General features: G+C 48.4%; 1 protein-coding gene across 1 annotated transcript; it reads right to left on the reverse strand.

Annotated features, from left to right (window-relative positions):
• Window positions 1-446: 446 nt before the first annotated feature.
• On the reverse strand, window positions 447-15591 carry GDF6 (growth differentiation factor 6). The gene is made up of 2 exons (XM_039525207.1): window positions 15264-15591; window positions 447-2983 (listed from the first exon to the last, which is right to left on the reverse strand). Exons 1-2 carry the CDS (start codon window positions 15589-15591, stop codon window positions 2106-2108), a joined length of 1206 nt encoding a protein of 401 aa, XP_039381141.1. The 3' UTR covers window positions 447-2105.
• Between the last annotated feature and the right edge of the window lie 3721 nt (window positions 15592-19312).

A 19312-nucleotide genomic window follows, 5' to 3' on the forward strand; every position in this document is an offset into this window, starting at 1 on the left:
GAACTTAACACTACATCATTTTAGAATTGCAGCCAATGTTTGAGAGGAATTTGTTATTACTTAACCAAATAATAGAACATATAAAAGCAAGCTGACTTTTTGAAAAAAAAAAGTTTAATAATACAGTAATAGTTGTAGTATCGTCCAGTAAAAGTGTACTGTAAAAATGTTCTGAATATTAATTTACCTCAAATAATTTTAGAGTTGTAAATACTTGTATTATAGTGAGGTAGACAGTAAAAAAAATCTCCATTATTAACACAGAATTTAAATCTTGTAATAATATTTTAAGGAAATGATATCTTTAAGGAAGAATGAAATATCTGATTAATGCTTAACTCTGTACAACTCAAATATAAACTTTAAAAAATATTAGAAATTATAACATTTTGAGTGCATATAATGTTTTGTACATTTAAAAAAGAAATGCATGTTGTTCACTTCCATTTTGCACTTTTCAGTCTGTTTAAATAAACAAATATTTACAGCTTTAATATGAACAACAGTGCATCCAAAGCAAAATGTGCATTTTAAATTATTGCTCCTGGTCGAGTCTTTTTATTATTATTATTAGCGTTTTATATTATTAATTAATTATTATTACTCTCATCTTTTTTCACCAGTTTGAAGCTTTGTGAAACCAGATAAGCTAACAGCACTAGAATTCCAGGTGGGGGGAGTCTAAACCTATAAACATACAAGTTAAAAATAGACACAAAAAGGTTTAGGCCTGCTGAGAAGTGCACTTTCCCTAGGTAAAGCCATGTTTCAGACTAAAGGTGGGAAGGAAACAAAAATCTTTATAAATGCTTTTTCCAGCACCATATTTCCATATAATACTGTTGCAGGTTGATAGAGCTACCTATGGAATTTGTTAATTGAATAGTTACATGCTTTTTCTTGAAATTTAAAGGAGCTTCCATTCCAAATCACCCCTATTTGTGTTTTCTGTAACACTTTGCTCTTTTCACAGTTTTTCATTACTAAGTCTTAAAATATAACCTAACTGGTAATTACAATCTGGAACAATGTTTTTTTGGGGGGGAGGGGGCCGTAGGCTATTTCTGGCTGGTAATTTTGCAGGAATGTGAAAGAGAGAGGGCAGAAACGAAATAAGTCTTCTTAGGGAAACTTCAGAGGCAGGAGTCATTCTGCTCTCTGGCTTTGATTGTCTTTATACTTGGTAAATTGCCTTTACACTTAAAGCAGGTATAGATCATCAGATAATTCTAAGGGGAAAAGTCCTTGGAACCAAAACTTTATTGGGGATTTTTTATTTTATTTTTTGCCTCCTCTGCTTGCTAGTCCCATTACTCTCCGCATGCCAACCCATGAAAAGAGTCGTGCCTGTTGCTTTCCCTTAATCTTAAATGGGCTCAGTTTGAACAGGTGCCTGTCGCTGCATCTTGTATACACTGGGGAGAAACATCAACGGAGAAGGCGCAGCAAAATAATCCTTCTCCCTCCAGACGTGACTCCCACAACCTGATCTGGAGAGCGCTGGTTTCCATCAGATCTGAAGAAAGCTTTTGCAAAAGTGTCCCCCTCTTTCCCTCCCCCTCCCACTTTCCTGCTTCCACTTCCACCCAGTTCTTTGAAGGAAGGGGTGGCCTTGAGTCTCCTTGTGTGCAAAGCAGGATCTGGAAGGTGGGCTACTCAGTGCCAGCTTTCTCCTGAAAACTGAGCAGCCCCAGATTGTTGGGTGAGGGGTCCGTGGGGCTGGCTGGGTCAGGCAGGGAGCAGGCAGTTAAAGCCCACGTTCTCCTCTGCAATGTAGAGCTTCGCCAGAGGGGAAAGGGTTGGTTGGTGGCTAGTTTTAATGCTTGTTTCCAATGTGGCGAGAGCAGGGATACAGGGGAGATGGATACACAAACTCTTCCTCACCCATTCAAGCCTATCAAGTATGCAGATCACGCCAGCCAATGCACACGCGCCGCAGATCCTTGACTGTTTTCCAGGAGCACCCAACATGTGAGAATTCCCCTCCCGTCTCATAGGTGAACTTTCCGGGACCTCAGACTCGACCGGCCCTCTCCTGTCCTTTGAGTTCAGTTATAGCTCCAAACCGCCTCGATCTGCCCCTGGGAGACCGGCAAAGCAGCCTGCTACCTGCAACCGCAGGACTCGACCACCATGTCCTCGTACTGCTTGTACACCACGTTGTTGCCCGCATCTATGTAGAGGATGCTGATGGGCGTCAGTTTGGTGGGCACGCAGCAGCTGGGAGGCGTGGAGCTGGGGTCCATGGAGTTCATGAGGGTCTGGATGATGGCGTGGTTGGTGGGCTCCAGGTGGGATCGCAGCGGAAAGTCGCACACCCCTTCGCAGTGGTAGGCTTCGTACTCCAGCGGGGCGATAATCCAGTCGTCCCAGCCCAGCTCCTTGAAGTTCACGTGCAGGGGCTTTTTGCTGCACCTGAGCCGGGACTTCTTGCCATGCCTCTTGCCATGGCGGCTGGCGAAGGCGGTCCGCCTCTTCCGCCGCGTCTTGAACTGCTGCTGGGTCTCCTGCGGCACGCGCTGCGGCGAGCCCCGCTCCTCCCGCAGCTCGGCGAACAGGTTCTTCCGCGGGGACCTGGTGAACACCACCAGCAGGGCCTTCTCCTGCTGCGCCCGGCCTCTCCGGCCGAAACCCAGGCTCCTGAGGTCCGGCAGCGCCTGCTGCCCCCGGCCCCCCGGGGCCCGCAGCTCCAGGCACAGCTGCTTCCAGGGCTGCTGCTGCTGCAGCCCCGGCCACACGTCAAACACTTCCCAGCCGGCCGGGGGAGCCTCCCGCGGGGCCAGCGTCCGGGCGCCCAGGAGCCGCGGGGAGAGGCAGGGGAAGAGCTGCATGGAGGACAGGCCCGGCGGGGGCCGCGAGAGGCGATGGCCGGGGGCCTTGCGAAAGAGCCGCAGCTCCGCTCCCACCAGCTCCTCTTTGTCGGAGAGAGTCGATACATCAAACAAATACTTCTGTCTCCTGAGCGGGGCGGGCGAGAGATCGTCTGCAAGATAACACATAATTACAGTCAGTTTCACTCCGGGGGATCTTCCCGCGGCCGACGGGAGACAGGGCGGGGAGCCTGGGCTCACCCCTCCAGCGGCCCTGCCTGCCCCAAACCGCCCCCCGCGCCCCCGGCCCGGAGAGCCAGGCGCCCTCTCCCAGGGAAGCACCGGGGTGGGCGACTCTCCGCGGGGCTTCTCCTGCCATGGCTGGGGGGGAGGAGGCAGGGTCGCTGCGGGGTTAGATGTGTCACTAACGTGTTTTCACTGGGTGTCTCGAAAGGGGAGCCCGTTTTTTAGTGGCAGGATCAGCGCAGAGCGAGAATCGCCTCGCTCCGCGACCAAACTGGCTGCAGAGACAGGGCGTGTTCTGACAGCCCCAGCTCCGCGTACATTTCCTCACCCCGTCGGCTCTGCTGTCCTCTGCGGCTAGGGTCCGGAGGGGGAGAGGAGGGAAACGGAGGGGGGCTATTTTATTCCGCTCCAAGAGAGAAACCTGGACTTCTTTTTTGACACATTTGTGTACGAAGTACAGCACGAAAAGCAAACCAGATTCCCCCGAGCTGCTTTCCAATAAAATGTTTACAACCCAGCAAATACAAAAATTCCCAAAGCCCCTGGGTCTCCCCAGAAGCTAGTAAAGTTTGTGTATATTTCAATAGTAAAAGTGTCATTGGAGCCAGCGTTCACCAGCCCCTCGCAGCATTTCCAAGCTCAGCTTGCACCAGAGGTAGAAATGGAGACTAAAGAAATATACAATCCCTGTTATTTGTTGATTTCAGAGGTCATTGCTATTTCTAATCAGTGTGTTTCACAACCTAAGGTCCAGCTGAAAAATCTGGAAGAGGGGAGCCTGCTGAGGCGCGGGGGAACAGCCGGATGATTTATGGAAGCCAAGACCTCCAGATTTGCCAAATCGATGTAAAAATCAATACAGATTGACATACAAGACCTCAAAAGTCACTCTCCATTGGCTGCTTTTGTTTTTTCCCCCAAAAACGCAGACAATAGGTACTGTGTGAAATTCAGTTGGAATCGCGTTGCATAACCGGGACACAGTGCCCAGGCAATATTCCTCGAGAGACCTCGGGTCTTTCCTAACAGAGACTTCTTAGCAACCATGCGCAGAAACGTTTCCTAACAAATCCATGAGACGAGTTTAGGGACCCGGTCGAAGCCCACCTGGGTGGCTGCAGCGAACTACCCTTTTACCGGGTTTCCATCCCTCCATAAAATGTTTCTGAAGAGCCTTCCACCTTTGTTCAGGGCACGGTTACGTTTCCCGGGGCCGCGACGGGGAGGCAAAAATATGTTTTCTTTCCTTGGAAATGTGTATGTGAGTCATAGATCGGTCCTGGAAATCAATTATACATTTCCGTGAGTGAGGAAGATAAAAGATAATTAAGACATCAGTGAAAGGGTTAATTCGTTTAAAATAAAATAGGTGTAATGATTTACCAAAGTCGTTGACAAAATGATTGTATGAAGATGGATTAATCCTGGGTAAAGCACTTGGGATTCTATCCTGCCGCCACTGAGATCAGTGGCAAATCTCCCCTCGACTTCAATGGAAATCGGACCAGCGCCTTTTAAAGGTGAAATTACATTGCTGATTAATTTCAAGCGGGTAGCCAGAGGTTTTCATAAAGAAGAGCACCAGGGTGCTCAGGCCTATAATACTTCCAAGTACCCGTAGGTTAGACTCCTGTAACGCAGTTTCTACCGAGGAAGGAATATTCCTTTCCCATAATGAAGATTAACCAGAACTAATTAATTCAAACTGCAGTTGTCTCTTCTGAAGAGCAGCAGCAACTCAGGGATAACTAGACAACCCTGCCTGAGATACAAACCTACTTCAGTGGGAATTACCATAGAGCCTACAAAAACAAGGTGACAACGACAGCTGTTAAAACAATCTGTTTAAATAAAAGTGAAATATAGCAAGTGCTGCCTGTTTGCATTAAAATGACTTTAAAGTGCTGTTGGGACCGCTCCACTGAGAGGAGTGAGCAGGATCCGGCCTATCACTGCAATTTGTACCCCTGTTTTATCAGCCCTACAGCTGGAACAAGGTAAAATGTGTTATGTTCGCCCAGCTTGTTCTTCAGAAACAAGTTCGGAATGGGGCCATAGTTCTTTATGGTTTCATTTGTTTCTCTATTGTTTTCCACACTGGGCCTGATCTACACACCCCTTCCCCATGCCTAATACACCCAAATCTCCTCTGTTGACTTCAGCAGGGGAGTGGGGGGTTCTGAGTGCACAAGGACTGCAGGATGGGGCGAATAATTCAAGAAAGTGAAGCTCTCAAACAAGACTCACCCTGCCAGGACTGTGTCAGTTTCACGAGTTTTTCCTCCACTTTATGTGGGGGGCATGGGTCTGCGATGCGGTGTAAGTTTCAGGAAAAGATGTGCGTTCCAACAGCAAGAATGTGGACGATTCAAACAATGGCCTGCTTACTTCGGCACATTTCACTTTCGCTATCCAGAGCGCTAAATTCATGCTGCAGCCAGAGCCAGGGCTACTTTGTTTTTTCTCAGTGCAATTTGAAAACGTAGTCGGATGGATCCTTCTAATAAGTGGCTATCTAGAACTTAAGGCGCGTACAGCAAGTTCAGCGGCAGGCGGCCGCCTCATTCCTTCATTAGTCTATTTGGGAATGGTTCTGTAAACCAACATTCAGATGGGGAAGAGGATGGGAGGGTGATCTGAGCTATGGACTTTTGAACAGCTCTCTCCTCCTAGGGGGGCAGGTTAAACGCAGCGTTGGCCGCTGACCCTGCGCTCTGTACGCTGCCAGGAGCTGAACGGTGTGTGAGGCGGGACTAGGAAAGTAGGAGCTCCATTTATTCGCCCATGGGCGCTCCCGCAGTGCTGCCAGGGTGTCTGGCTGCCAGGTCTGCTGAGATCAGAGGGGCTGCAGACCTTCTTCCCCATGCCTGACTGGCACACGCCAACACCTTCCCAACCCTACTTACCAGGCGACCAACCCCCTCCCCCATCTGCCCCTGGTCTTCCGGGCCAGGGGAAAGCTGGGTCTCTCTAGTCCTGCTTGAGGGGCGGGGGAATTGCATCTGAAGCCCAGATGTGTCAGGAGCCCAGTCCGGTGGGACCTTTGGGCCTGGATCTGTTTGGTTCCAGATTCCTCGACCCTGGGGTCCCCATAGTCCTGAGATCCCAGGTTTACCGGTCCTCAGAGTCCCTTCAGATCCCCGAAATCTTGTGCCTAGCTCCCCGCTTCCTGCTCACAGCTTGCCAGCGCGTGCTCCACCCCAGCAGGCTGGTGGCATGCCGAGAACCCGGTCCTGAAATAAAGGTATTCTCCCCTCCTCCGCCTTTCCCGGGACCTGTTACCCGGCGGAGAGCTAAGGGAGGGTGTAGTGCTCCCCCATCACACAGCCGGGAGAACGGAAAACGCTGGGGAGTCACCTGCTTCATAGGACTAACCCCTTTCTATGGGGCTTTAGCTTTCAGCTGATGGGGTGTGGGGCTGCAGGCACATTTTTCAACTGAGCTACCCCCAAAGAGAACTGTGTGGATCGCCTGAAAGAGGTTTGAAAGAGGGGGAGGGGAGCAAGGCTCCATTTTCCCACGTGAGGACAAGTGAAAGCAAAGTGTTTCTGATTTTGATCAGTAGGGCTGAACATTTAGTGGCTCCGGAATGTCGCGTGGAGATTTATGCCATCAAGGGGCAAATGTCAAGTGTATTGTTAAATGGCAGTTATATGCACTAAGCAGTAGTGGGGAGGAAAATGCGAGATCCCATGTGAGTTTCTAGGGTTGAAAACAGCAACTTGAAGGTTGTAAATTGTCCGAACAGTCTGTGTTTATTCCGTGGTTATCTTCAGCATTGTCCTGCGGTTAACGAGATAATTCAACTCTTCCAGGCATGGGTAGGACGATCTGGGATGTGTGGGTTTCAAACAAGAACACATTTTTTGCTCCTCTAAGTATATCTGAGTCCGAACTGGCTTCATATCGCATTGGACAGGCACGTCAGAAAGGGAGAGGAAATATACCAGGTGGGTAAGAAGATTTCAAAGGACGGCCACATCTCGGCACTTCTTGTGTTCCAGAAATTGTTCAGTCTAAAATCTTTCATCAATTGATAAAATTGCCAGTTCTCGTTATTCCATCAAAGGGGCCAGGGCACCGGTTATTTCAAATAAGCAGCTTTGAATCCGATCAGATAACGTTGTTTGCTCACTCTTGTAACCTAATAATTACAGATGAAGACATAATCCTAAACCACATTGGCTTGCTCCCAGTGCAAACAGTCAAGAGGGTGGGAAAAGCAGAGGAGCGAGGGAAGAGTGGGGGGGGGAACCTATAAAAATTCTAGAAATCTGAGGAAGATGGATCCTTTTTTAGAATCTTTAAGTCAATTTGTTTCCCGTTTCACCGTGCAAAGAACACAGTAACCGTGACAACCCCTCTCGCTCACCCTTTGTGGTAGGCTCTTACGGTGCTTATTTATTTTCCTTGAAATCAAAGAAATGGGTTGGGTGAAATCTGTGTCGTCAAACCACACATTCAATATCGGCCCCCTCTCAGATTATTGTTAAGATATTTCAAGAGCTCGACAAACGTACTGTATTTCTAAAGTGCACAAGTGGCTGTTGGAAACACTAAATGATAGAAAATTCCGTATGGAAAAGTCAGCCTCCAGGTACCTTTGTATTTGGAATTTAAATGTACCTACGTTATTGTTATATTATTATTTCGAATGTCCTGTGTTAGATTTCTAGAAGCTAAAATACTTGTGGGTGGAGGAAGACACAGATCTATCTGGAATTTAAGCATGTGGCACTGGTGGGGAAAAGAAACAGCCAGATGTAGATCCTGCCCTTTCAAATGTGTCCCGGGAAATGAATATGCTCATCATCGTGTTTTGTCTTGCAGAATTTTTCCTATGCCACCTTCATGTCACGGCTTTAATAGAAGAGTCTATGGGAGAAACGCAAATTGAGCTGGAGCTGGAAGCGCTCAGTCCTAGGAGCCCTCGTGTTATGTACATTTCCTTCTCTTTGTGGTTATGGTGGTTTTACCATCTCTAGGGTTAAATTAATTATTTGCATGGGATGTTTCCTTTAACTCCCTCTATTGAACGACTCCTGCTTCCCAGCTTCACTTTCTAGCAGGCAGACCTGAACCCCGAGGAAAGGCTGGGATTAATGAAGGCTACACAAAGTTTCCCTTTTCATGGCAGATCAGGTACTGGGCTCCCAGCCAATTCATTAGGGCTCAAATCTTAACTTTACATCACTGCAAATTATACCAAAACCACATTCAAGGAGAATTTTCTCTTTCCCCATTCTCTTTCAAGCCATATTTAAACTCAAAGCAAAAGCACATTTGCAGTTTAAAGACCATTTAAAGACTCTCGTTCAACAATAATCTGAACGTTAAAACATATATCCTCAGTAATCATGACAGGCTGTGTACACGTTGTCTGCACAGTAACAACACTGACAGGTAGTTCTTTCTAAGCATGATGTGGGCTATAGAATAAAGAGTCTGGCTCTCCATGTGTGGCATTTCTCCAGTTTGAATTCCACATCTCTGAGCGCCTTGCACTGGCTTTTTATTACACGGTGTGATTAGATTTAAAACGTTTCATTCGCTCACTCTCAGGTAACGGGGAAAGACCACACCTTCCTAGAATCTGTTCCTAATCCTGCCAAAAATTGAACAAACTCAGGGTGATTATTTAGTGCATATTTTACAGTCGAAATGCCCATAGCTGACCTGGATTTATCTTCCTGATCATTTTCTTTACTGAATCTATGCCTGCAAATACTGAATACTAAATCTTACATTTTAGCCGTCTCCCTCTGCTATGGCAGTTCTGTTCTGGGTTTGTCGTCAGCCTCTTCCTTGCTCTCTCTCTCTCTCTCGTTCTCTCTCTAATCCCATGAACAAACTCCAACAAAGTGACAAAACAGACAAGTGTACTCTCGCCACAAATCTAGTTATCTAGTCACACTGGAGTGGATAATATAGTCCTTATGCAAGAAAAATCCAAAGCGAGTTTCGCATGGGATTTAGTGCCCTTTTATATAATACATTTAACAAAGTTAAAATCGCTCTCACTGCTTCGTAGAAAAGTAGGCTGCATGCTGAAGCGAAACGGCTTCTCTCTCATAGCGAGTTAAGCGTGGTCCCTCCCTATGTTAGTTTGAATTATTTTCTTACCCTAAGTAGTAAATAACCCCCCAAATCCTAAAATATTCCTGTCCCAAAATTATTTGTTGTATAGATCTTGAATGATTTCTGAAGCGAGATACAGAAGAGTAGAAAAATGAAGTTGCAGATGAGAAATGTATGTGTGATAAAGATCAGCACTCATTTCAGCAAATTCGGGGCTAACATATCCGCCCATTCTTTAGCATACCACTTAGTAAAAAGTAAAATGTCCCCCTATAATTTGGAGAGCATTTTTAAGTCATGTGGACAGGGAACAATCGGAGTTCCCTATTGGCGAGGCTGACTAGCACCCAAACCTATTGCTAGTTTGTTGCAAAAAGCCACTGCAGGGCATGCGAGGAAACAAGCGTTTCCACGTCGCCTTTTCTCTCTCTCTCTCTTTTTTTTTTTTTTAGGATTAAGAAGTAATGAGGAAAGTAATGAAAGCGATGCGGCAGATCGCCTGATTAACGTCCCTTTACTACCCCGTCGCTGCGGTTACCCTTGCTCTTAGTTCGCTAGTGACAAACAAAGATGTTGCATTCCCAATCTAGTTTGAGCGTGGCATGGGGAGACCTCACTCAGCTCGGAATTCTAAAGGGATCGGGTACGTGTAAACTGTCTAACTAGCAGGCAGGCGTGTGTGGATGGTGAGATTTCGTTCTCGATCTCCTTGATCAGTTCATATTTTTCAGGGCAGGATCCTATGGCATTTTGCTGTGACCGCAGTTTTACACATTATGGGGAAGGGGGCAAGAAAAAGATGGGAGCTTTCTAAACAGCAATAACAATTCTGAAAACAAAGAGCTCGATCCTACAGTTCTTACCCAGGCAAATCTGTCCGTAGGAAACAAGGGGAGGGGGTGTTTTTTGGGTGTGTTGGGGGTTAAGATTGTGGTATCAGGTCCAAAATAAGCATTCGGAAGGAGTTTAAATCAGTGGTTCTCAAACTTTCGTACTGATGACCCCTTTCACATAGAAAGCCTCTGAGTGAGACCCCACCTTATAAATTAAAAACACTTTTTATATATTTAACCCCATTACACATGTTGGAGGCAAAGCAGGGGTTAGGGTGGAGGCTGACAGCTTGCGCCCCCCATGTAAGAACCTTGTGGCCCCCTGAGGGGTCCCGACCCCCGGTTTGAGAACCCCTGCTTTAAATATTTGGGCTCCTTCACTTTCAGTTTGCATGGGCTGATTCCTGCAGGCTGCATCGGGCTTTAAAGAGACTCTGTGTAGCATTTAAGATGTACCCGGGCCTTTTTATGAGGTAGCGACTGAGGTCAACAGAATGAGGTGGTAAACGGTTTTGTTTGTTGTCCCCTATGAAATGGATGGCTAATGGAGGATTTATAGATCCGAATGCAGGTTGGTTGTTTTGCTTTACCTAAATAAAAAATCCTATCCAGTATCAAGAATAGATGAAGTGATTTTTATGGATACAGCTGTATTATTGCTGCAAAAGATTGGTGTCTTATTTAAAAAGACTCAAAAAACAAGGGACTGTTCGGTGGCAATTGCTTTGCGACTATTTTATAACTTCTCTGTGCCCTCCCACTTCTTCTCTCCCAGCTACCGTCCCAACAGCTCCCAGCTCAGTTCCCAGGACTGACCGAGGAAAAACCACATCAGCCAAAGAAAATGGAACAAGAGGAATTGTGGCTGCCCCCGCTCCATCCACGGGAACAGAAAAGCCTCCCCCACCTTCTAGCCCCAAATCTAGTTCCTTTCTCTCGCTCGTGCCAGTCGCAGGATCTCTTTCGAACCCTTTCTGCTCCTTGTGGTTAACAAAGAGACAAGATGTCCCCCACCCCAGTGGTGGAGGGTACTGCAAGCACACACCGCCTTCCAACCTTCTACCACCGCCAGCCCCTCCACTCTTTCCAAGGCTCTGACCAGGGAAATAAAGCGCAGATTGGAACCTTCTGCAGGCTCCCTCACTTTGGCCGTCTGGTCTGCATTAGTGTTTTTATAAGGGGCTCAAACAAATCGAATACAAGGTCACCAAATAATTAACAGTTGTGAATTCCCTCCTTCCCCATTAAAATACTTCCCTGCTTATATTTCATTTTCCTTTTGCCAACGACAACATTGCCTGGGCAAAGGCTCTACACTGATCACACCGCAGTGCAGCTTTAGGTCCACCCAGAAACCCGCTGTTTTGCATAAACATGCTGCACAAAATGAACTTCAAGTGGGATTTACATTCCTTTTCTTCTGCCACATGAACAGCCGGGACATTTTCAGATTTTGCACGTGGACTTCCCTCCCACCCCCAATATAAAATGGAAACAACAAAAAATTACAATCAGATTCCTGTAAACTTCTTAATGAACTATCTTGCAAGCGTAACACAAACGGGGGAAACGAGATGGTCTGTATCACTTTCAAATCCAGCAATAATAGTCAGATCTTACTGTTTGTTGCGTAAAAACTCCTCCTATGTAATAAGGATTCTCTCTTGTTTGGAACCGACCTAGAAACTCTGCATCCAAAAGGGAAATCTGACATTAACCTAAGGGCCAATTGCCTCCCCCCCGCCCTCGTTATTGCTTGGAAAAAAGCTCTCCCTGACACTGCCTTTGTGTATGAACCATTCTGAATTTCTTCCTCTTTGCCAGTTTCCTTGTTGATTTCTCTCTTTCGCAGCTCCCTTCTTCTCTTACTTTCCTTCTGCCTACTGAGTCCTTGCAGTTCCTAATTGTCCTGCTTTACTGTGGAGCTCCAATGCTGGGGGTCCTGAGGCCAGCGAGCACCATCTGCGTTTTAATGAGTTACTTCATGTGCCAACAGTAATTTTCCTACATTCAGCTAGGTCCTGTCTGATCTTGCAACCGTAACAAGCGGGGTGGGGTGGCAAAATGAGGCGGGGGAAAATCACAACCTATTCCTCACTTTCTGAATTATTTTGGACGCTTGAAAATAATACACTCTAGTGCGGCTTCTTCCCCTATCAAACTGTCCCGAAAGCGATCTCATTAGTTTAGGAGAAAAACGAAAGCAACGCGAGGAGGAGGAATATTTGAAGATTTGATTTAACCGCTCTACCCTTCTTAACTAGCTCCTGAGAAGACACTGGTGCACTATTTCGGGTGTGGAATGGACAGATCAGAGGCTGTGTTCTTTGGCTGCAATTCCATGCATTAACCCAAGGACATGTTAAAAAAAAAAGAGTAACTGCAGATCATCCAATAAGAAAGTCTCTTACTCCTGTTAACTCTTCTTGAAATTCTCCTCTCGGAGAACAGGTTTGGGAACCTCTTTATGTGGCCAAAGGATTCTTTACACTCCGCCCCAATTGTTATCCTTATGAACCCCTGCAATTAACAAGGTCATGTGGGCAGACAAGGTATGGCTACCACTGTCTCCTCCAGAATTCCTAGTTAGGTAAATAGCAGCCTATCTAATTGGGTCAATTGGGGGGCTATATTGTCTGCAAATGAATTGACAGAAACTTTTCTGAGCAGGAACTGTTCAGCAGCAGTACAACTCCAGCTCGGCAATTAACTGGGCGAGGAGCCCACAGGGAGGTGGGCAGTAAAAAACCTACCACTTCAGAGGAACGGAAGTTCTCTTGAAGTTTTTGGTGATGTGCCATTGGCTGGTCCACTTCATTATGGGAGACTAGACAATATTTGATATGTTATGACATGAACACTCAATTAGATCACTGAGTTGAAATACTCCAATCAGCGGCTTGATGCTAAGCAACCCACAGAAGGTCCAGCACAAGGTCACAGCCTGTGACACATCAAATCAAAATCAATGGGGGAAAGTGAGGCTTTTCCTTCATCAAACCAGGACTTCTGTTCGCAAATCACTTCCCCACAGAGTAGAATCCTCCATGCAGCAAGATGAGATAAATTTGTTAAATTAACTGTCTTTCCTCTGGTGATCAAGAATAAGATGATCTTGAAAGTGGTGTTTTTATGCGGCTTGTACTGTTTTTCCTCTGCAAACAAGTTGGCAGTAAACCGAGTGGGGTAATTGTTATGGCAGGGAAAGAAACCTTAATTTCAGAAAGCAAGTTTAAAAAATATTCACAACCGGGTAACGAAACTATTTCTCGGTTTCTGTATTCCTAGAAATCCTCCTACCCGTGACCTGCGGGTGTTTCTGACACACACACACACACACACAGGGAGTAGTTACAAAAACAAGCAAGCAACAAAACCCACTACGCCTTTACTGGCGTGTTTTTCTCCGCGTCTAAAATCGTTCAAAGCTCATCCCAGGCATCCTATTCCTCGAAGTGAGCAAATGACTTCGGACGAGCGACGCTTTTAAAATTAGCTCTACAGGGGCCAAAATAACGGGCTATGAAAGGGGAAAATGTAGAGTTTGAGAATACATTTGCCGTTCACCCGCCTCAAACTTTCCTTCCTTGCCCATATGAAAACAAACTGGCTCAAACGTTACCGCCTATTGTCCCAGGCCCTCTTGGCTGTCTGGACCCCGGCTCAAGAGCAGCGTGTGAAGAAAGGCGCTGGGGCTCGGAGGAACAGTTCAGGTAGGAGATAAAGGACGTCCCTCCGCAGATCAGACAAGAAGAGCGTTAGGGGCAAACAAGTCTCAGCTGCTTTTTGGTTTTGATTGAAGCCGGGGACTAAAGAACCAGCTCATATAACTACAAAGGAGCCATGTGGCTTTTCAAGGCTGAGCTTTGTCCGAAAAAGCATCCAATGTAGTACGTTCCTTTGCTTTTCAGGGCTTTCAGCAGCTAATGAACCCCGCTGACCCGGCTGAAATAGCAGCTTGCTCTTCCTATAGCTTCAGAGCTGCAGGCAGGTTGTAGTGAGCAGGTTGGGGCGGGGGGATCCTAAACAGGTAGGGGGGGAGGGAAAGAATTTACAACCCTCCTTAGGAACCAGTTAATTGTTCTGTCACTAAGAGCTCACAAGCCAAGGTAACCAAATGTTTTTACACTCTCTGTCCCAGCCCCAAAGGATCCTCAACTTCACCGTGCCCAGTATAAGGACTGGCAAAGAATCACTGGGAGAGGCAGTAAAACAACCTTGAAATGCGAAAAGGGCGGAAGATCTGGATCTTCCCCCGGTAGACAGGTAATGGTCGGGGCGAGGGGAGCGGGAAATAAGTGATCAAGAACACGGCGGTCTCAGTACCTGCCCGTATGGATCGCTACGGTTCTATCGGCATTTGTCACGTTACCCTGGTGCGGTGGACGAGGCTTACAACACGGGGGGAGAATGGGTGATGCTCGTGCAAAACAAAACACAAAGCAAAAGCGCGAGGAGGTGCAGATCCTGCACCCACTGAAATCCACGAGGATGGGGTTTTCCCCCACGGGCTTTAATGGAAGCAGGATCAGGCCCAAAGAAAAGCAGGAGCAAATCAAAGCACCTTTCAATCCTCAGCTGGCTCCCCGCTAAGAGTTTTGCGCCTATCAGCGAACGCTCTGCTATAAGACTTTCCTGAGTTTAAACGTGCCACGACCTAACCGGCACTTCTTTAGAAGAGCCCAATTAAAAGCTGCTTCCTACTCTGAGTGGTTTCAAACGGAGCTGGGCTTGTTGCAGGCAATCTTGATAAAGCAACCCTGATAAATTAGAGCAGCTTTAGGCAGTAAATGTTTGCCCTCAGTCGGTTTGAACTTTCTGTTTGCCTTACAGTTGACGCGATAAGAGGGATCCTTTCTTTGCAAGAAGGACATAAAAAGAAGAGCAGTTTTTAAGATTGCGTTTACACTCAAGAGCGCTTGCATCTTTTTAAAATATCCCTTGCGAGTTCAGCGATCGTGCATGCCTCACTCATGTAAACCCGCGGTCACTGCAATCCGGATGGAGTTGCTAATCTTTTTTGCTATTAAAAAAGAATCCACTATTTAGTATAAGATCCACCTTCCCGATCTTTCGCTCCTTTTTACAGAAAAATCCAAACCAAATACTCTCCAGAGATCGGCTGCAGAGAAATGCAGCCTGGCAAACAAATGATCTACAACGCGTGGCTGTATTAAGAGCGCTCCGAAGGGCTTACTCGGGATTTGGGCTCAAGGCGCAGGCTCCCTTCTACACACACGGGTACCCGGCGGCAGCAGTTTCGGGTGGGTAGAGGGATGCGGCTCTTTGAACTTACCTCGTCCCCTGTCTACAAAACTAGTGATAGTATTGGCGGATTTCGATGACTGAAAAAAGCTGGCATTGATCCCCAGTTTCTCCGCTATGGAGTAGGTCCTGTACAGAGACAGCATGTACTCGTGGGGCTCCGCTCGCTGCTGCGCTTTGCCCCCCGGCCGGTGGCTGGCCAGGGCGGGGATGCCTCTGGGGGACCTGGCCACCTTCGCCTCTCGGCGGCTCCTCGGGCCCTTGGTGGAGGAGCCGATGGAAGCCAGCTGGAAACCGGGTAAATCCCACAGGAAGCTGATGAGGAACACGGCGAAGAGCAGGGCCCGGGCTGCGTTCATAGCGAGCGGCTCCCCGGAGCAGAGCGCACGGAAAGCCCCGGCCGGCGGCAGACTGAGCGAGGGCGGCAGCGGCGGCGCCCAGAGCCCGAGCTCCAGCGGCCTTGGGTGCTGGGATGAGTGCGAGCGGGCAGAGCCGAGCGGGGACTGTACCAGCCTCGGGCTCGGCCCCGCCTCCCTCCCTCCCTCCCAGCGACACGCCCCTCGCAGCTGAGAGGGGGGCACCCCTCTGGGGGCGGGGCCTCTGCCCGCCCGGGGGCGTGGCTGCGCGGGTGAGGCGGAGGCCGTCCGGGGGCAGGCCCCGCCCCCCAGCAGCTGGGCAGTGGAGCGAAGGTGGCCAGGTCCCCCCAGAGGCAGCTCTGCCCTGGCCAGGGTTCGGGCACAGAGCTGGGCCTAGGGAGATGCCCAGCCCGTGGCGCCCCCTCAGTGCGGGAAGGGTTGGGAGCAGCCGCACTGCTGTTAGCTTATGCCTTGTAGCCAAATGCTGGTCTGTGTTCTTGTGGGACGTCCATCACCCGGGTATCTGAGCCTGAGACCAGGGCACTAGGAGCTTCAGAGAGAAGTGTAAGCAGCAGCACCTTCTGCTGAAGGGAGAGTGCAGAGGTCAAATTGGAAACATTCCTCACACTGGTACTAGGGTTGCCTTCCCTCCAGAATTGTCCTGGAGTCTCCAGGAATTAATTAAAGATTATGTCATGTGATGAAAACTCCAGGAATACGTCCAACCAAAATTGGCAACCCTAACTGGTACCCTGCCAGGCTGTGCCCCCACTAGCCAAGCTCCATCCCCCTGGGACAGCCAAATGAGACAGCACTATGTGCAAATGTGCTATGATCATATGTACATTGCTGGGTCACCTAGACCTGAGCCCAGCTGGCAGAGTTTGAGGTACACAACTGAGCCCTACTGTGCTTGGCTTTTCTGGGTGAGGCTGGAATGGACCCTTGGCCTCTGTTCCTTCTCACCTGCAAGATAGATGGGGGTGGGGGCGGAAGATAAATGGTGTTACTCTCCCAAGTGCTGCCTACTTGTGCCAAAGTGAGCTGTCACACAGAGTGCGCTGTACACATCCATATAAGAAAGTTGTATTTCTCCTTTGTTACATCCTTTGATCAGCAGTGAAGTAAGTAACATTTTTGGCATTTATATGGCGGTTCTCAGCTCTCCAGCTGTCGTTTCGGGTTGTGTGCAAACTCAGGCAAGTATAATGGTATTGGTTACAGTTGGTTCCCATTTTCCATGTTATCTTTGCAGCCATAAGGGCTAAATAATTCTCTTTTTTAAATGAAAGCTGAGATTCCAGAAAAGAAAAAAAAAAGAGAGAGAGAGAGAGAGAGATACCAGCTTGTCCAGCAACCCTGAGCCAGCCCAGTGTGACTCCTGAAAGGCTGAGAGGGAAATTACAAAAACTTGTGCCCCCCAGGTGATTTGTATTCTTCTAAAGTGTAAGACCAACACTGAGGGCAACACTGGGGCAGGCAGCTAGCACCAGGCCAGGGCCTGGTAGGGAGCACAGGCAGGCAGGCAGGCGGGAAACACTAGAGAAGGGGAAGCGGGCACCAGGAGGCCCTGAGCCAGGAACAGGCAGGAAAGCCTGCTGGTGAGGCACAGATTCTGCACTCTGCTCTTGCCACACTGGACACTTCAGAGTTAAAGGAGAGAGCAGCAGCAGCAGAGAAGGATTCTTCCTGCCCTGTTCAGGGTCAGTGGATAGGTTGTTCCATACAGTGACTCACAGGACATCCCAGCACAGCTTCTTAACGCAGAAGAGCAACAAACCCACTCTACCCTAAGCACCCACTGCCTCTCCCTCCCCCATTCCCTCCTGTTGCTTACCTTGCCCCTCCCACTGAATTCCATGCTGCTCCCCTCCAGCTGCTCAACTTTTCCATTCCTCTTCCAGACACTCCTGTGGTACCCAGGCTCCCCTCCTCCTCCCATTTAGGGTGACAAGCTGTCCCAGTTTTATAGGGACAGTCCCGATATTCAGGGCTTTGTCTTATATAGGCACCTATCACTCCCCACCCCCATCCCGATGAGGGGAGCTGCTGTAGGTGGAGGGCAGTATGTTGTCCAAAGGTGGCCCATAGACCATCATTTAAAAGGTAATCTCTCCCTTTCCACAGAGTGAATTTGACCCCCTGCCCTATGATATCTATGCAAGCACATAAGCTTCTGCTCCTCTATGAGCCATGCACGCAGTCTCTGACCCTTAGCCACAGCACAGTAACACTGTCTAGTACCTCAGCCTTCCCCCCGGTTTCTCATTTTCCCATGCAGGATGTGGCGGCAGGTCAATACCAGACCCCTGCACAAGGGAGGGAATTCATATCTGATCTCCTGGTGCTCCTGACATTACTCCAGGCACATCAGCAAGAGGAAGCAGACATAGCCACAGCAGCATGGAGCAGAGGTGTGTCCTGTTTGTCCACGTTGGAGTTCAGCCTGGCCCAACAGCTTTTGGTGCACATTTGAGAGAGACATTCAAGGCCAGCTCCACAACTGGTGTAAACTGACATGGTTCGAGGGAGTTCAGTGAAGTTTGGCAAGTTTACACCAGCTGAAGTATTGCCTCTGTGTTTTATTTGCTCATAAACCAAGCACAACCACAGTCTGTTGCCATTTGCCACATGCTGTCCCCATGTGCCCTGCACAGCTCCCGTCCCTCGGTCTTGTTCTGTCGCCTCGTATTCCTGTCCTCAGTCCATTCTTTCATCAGCCTTCTGCTCTACTTTCCTAATTTAACTTCTTGGGCTAAATTAATTCCAGGAGTGACTTAAGTGGCTTCCCTGGTATTCCACCAGGGATGGATTTGGCCCAGTGAATTTATTTCCTTTTTGCTGCCGCCTTCCTCACTCACCTGTGGCATCCGTGTGTGGGGTGACCAGAACCCCCAGAGCCGGTCACACAAAGAGGCAAAGGAGGGTGAGCACAGTCTGAGGACACAGGTGCAGGAATTATGGGGTGGGGGAGGGAATATGTTCTTGACAGTGGGGGAGAAACTAGTCACAAGTGAAGGAATCACCTCACAAAACCTAGCCCCCTCATTGCCTTCCTCTGCCACTCTGCCCTGTGTTTCCCTTGCTATCATTTTTCCTCCACTTCTCTTGTTCTCAAGTGCTCCTCCCTTACAACAGTACCCCAGCTTCACAGCTCCCAGTCCCCACTACTGCTTTCTGCTCTGGTGCTGTACTGCCATTCCCTCAGCTTCACCTCTTCTACTGCTGCACCTCTCCAGCTGCTGGCTTTCTCCAGCCATCCCTCCTGCTAGTTCCTTGACTCATCTTGCTACTTTGTCCTGCTTCTACTTTTGCCCTTCCTGTCTCTGCTCCCCTCCTGAATCCTCCGTCCCTCCCACTGCTCTTCCATTAGCCTTAGCACTACTTTCTGGTTCCTTCTGCCCCTTTGGTGCTCTCCCATCGTCCTTGCAGTTTCTCCTGTCCTTCTTGCTTCTCAGATGTGCTCAACATCTTCTTCTCTGCTATCGTCTCATCTCTGTCCCCAACGATGGTCCACACTGCTTCCCTTTTCTCTCTCACACTGCATCTCACTGACCCCACTTCCTTTCCATGGCACTGCTCCTTTTACTACTTCTTCACTTTGTTTCTCTATCACACTTCTCTGCCCCCTGTCTGCTTCCCACTGCCTCCGTTGCTGGCCTCCAGTAAGTCCCTCTTCCCACCTTGTTTGCGGTTGGCCTTGTTCTCTGCTTCCATCAACCTC

This window comes from Mauremys reevesii, linkage group 2, assembly GCF_016161935.1.
Source record: "Mauremys reevesii isolate NIE-2019 linkage group 2, ASM1616193v1, whole genome shotgun sequence".
NCBI classification, from domain to species: domain Eukaryota; kingdom Metazoa; phylum Chordata; order Testudines; family Geoemydidae; genus Mauremys; species Mauremys reevesii.

Excerpts from the sequence above, each read along its gene's own strand:
- GDF6 (XM_039525207.1), bottom strand. The coding sequence starts at position 15,591 with ATGAACGCAGCCCGGGCCCTGCTCTTCGCCGTGTTCCTCATCAGCTTC. Across the intron at positions 2,984-15,263 it reads TTTTGTAGACAGGGGACGAG|ACGATCTCTCGCCCGCCCCG; the intron begins GTAAGTTCAAAG and ends GTTATCTTGCAG.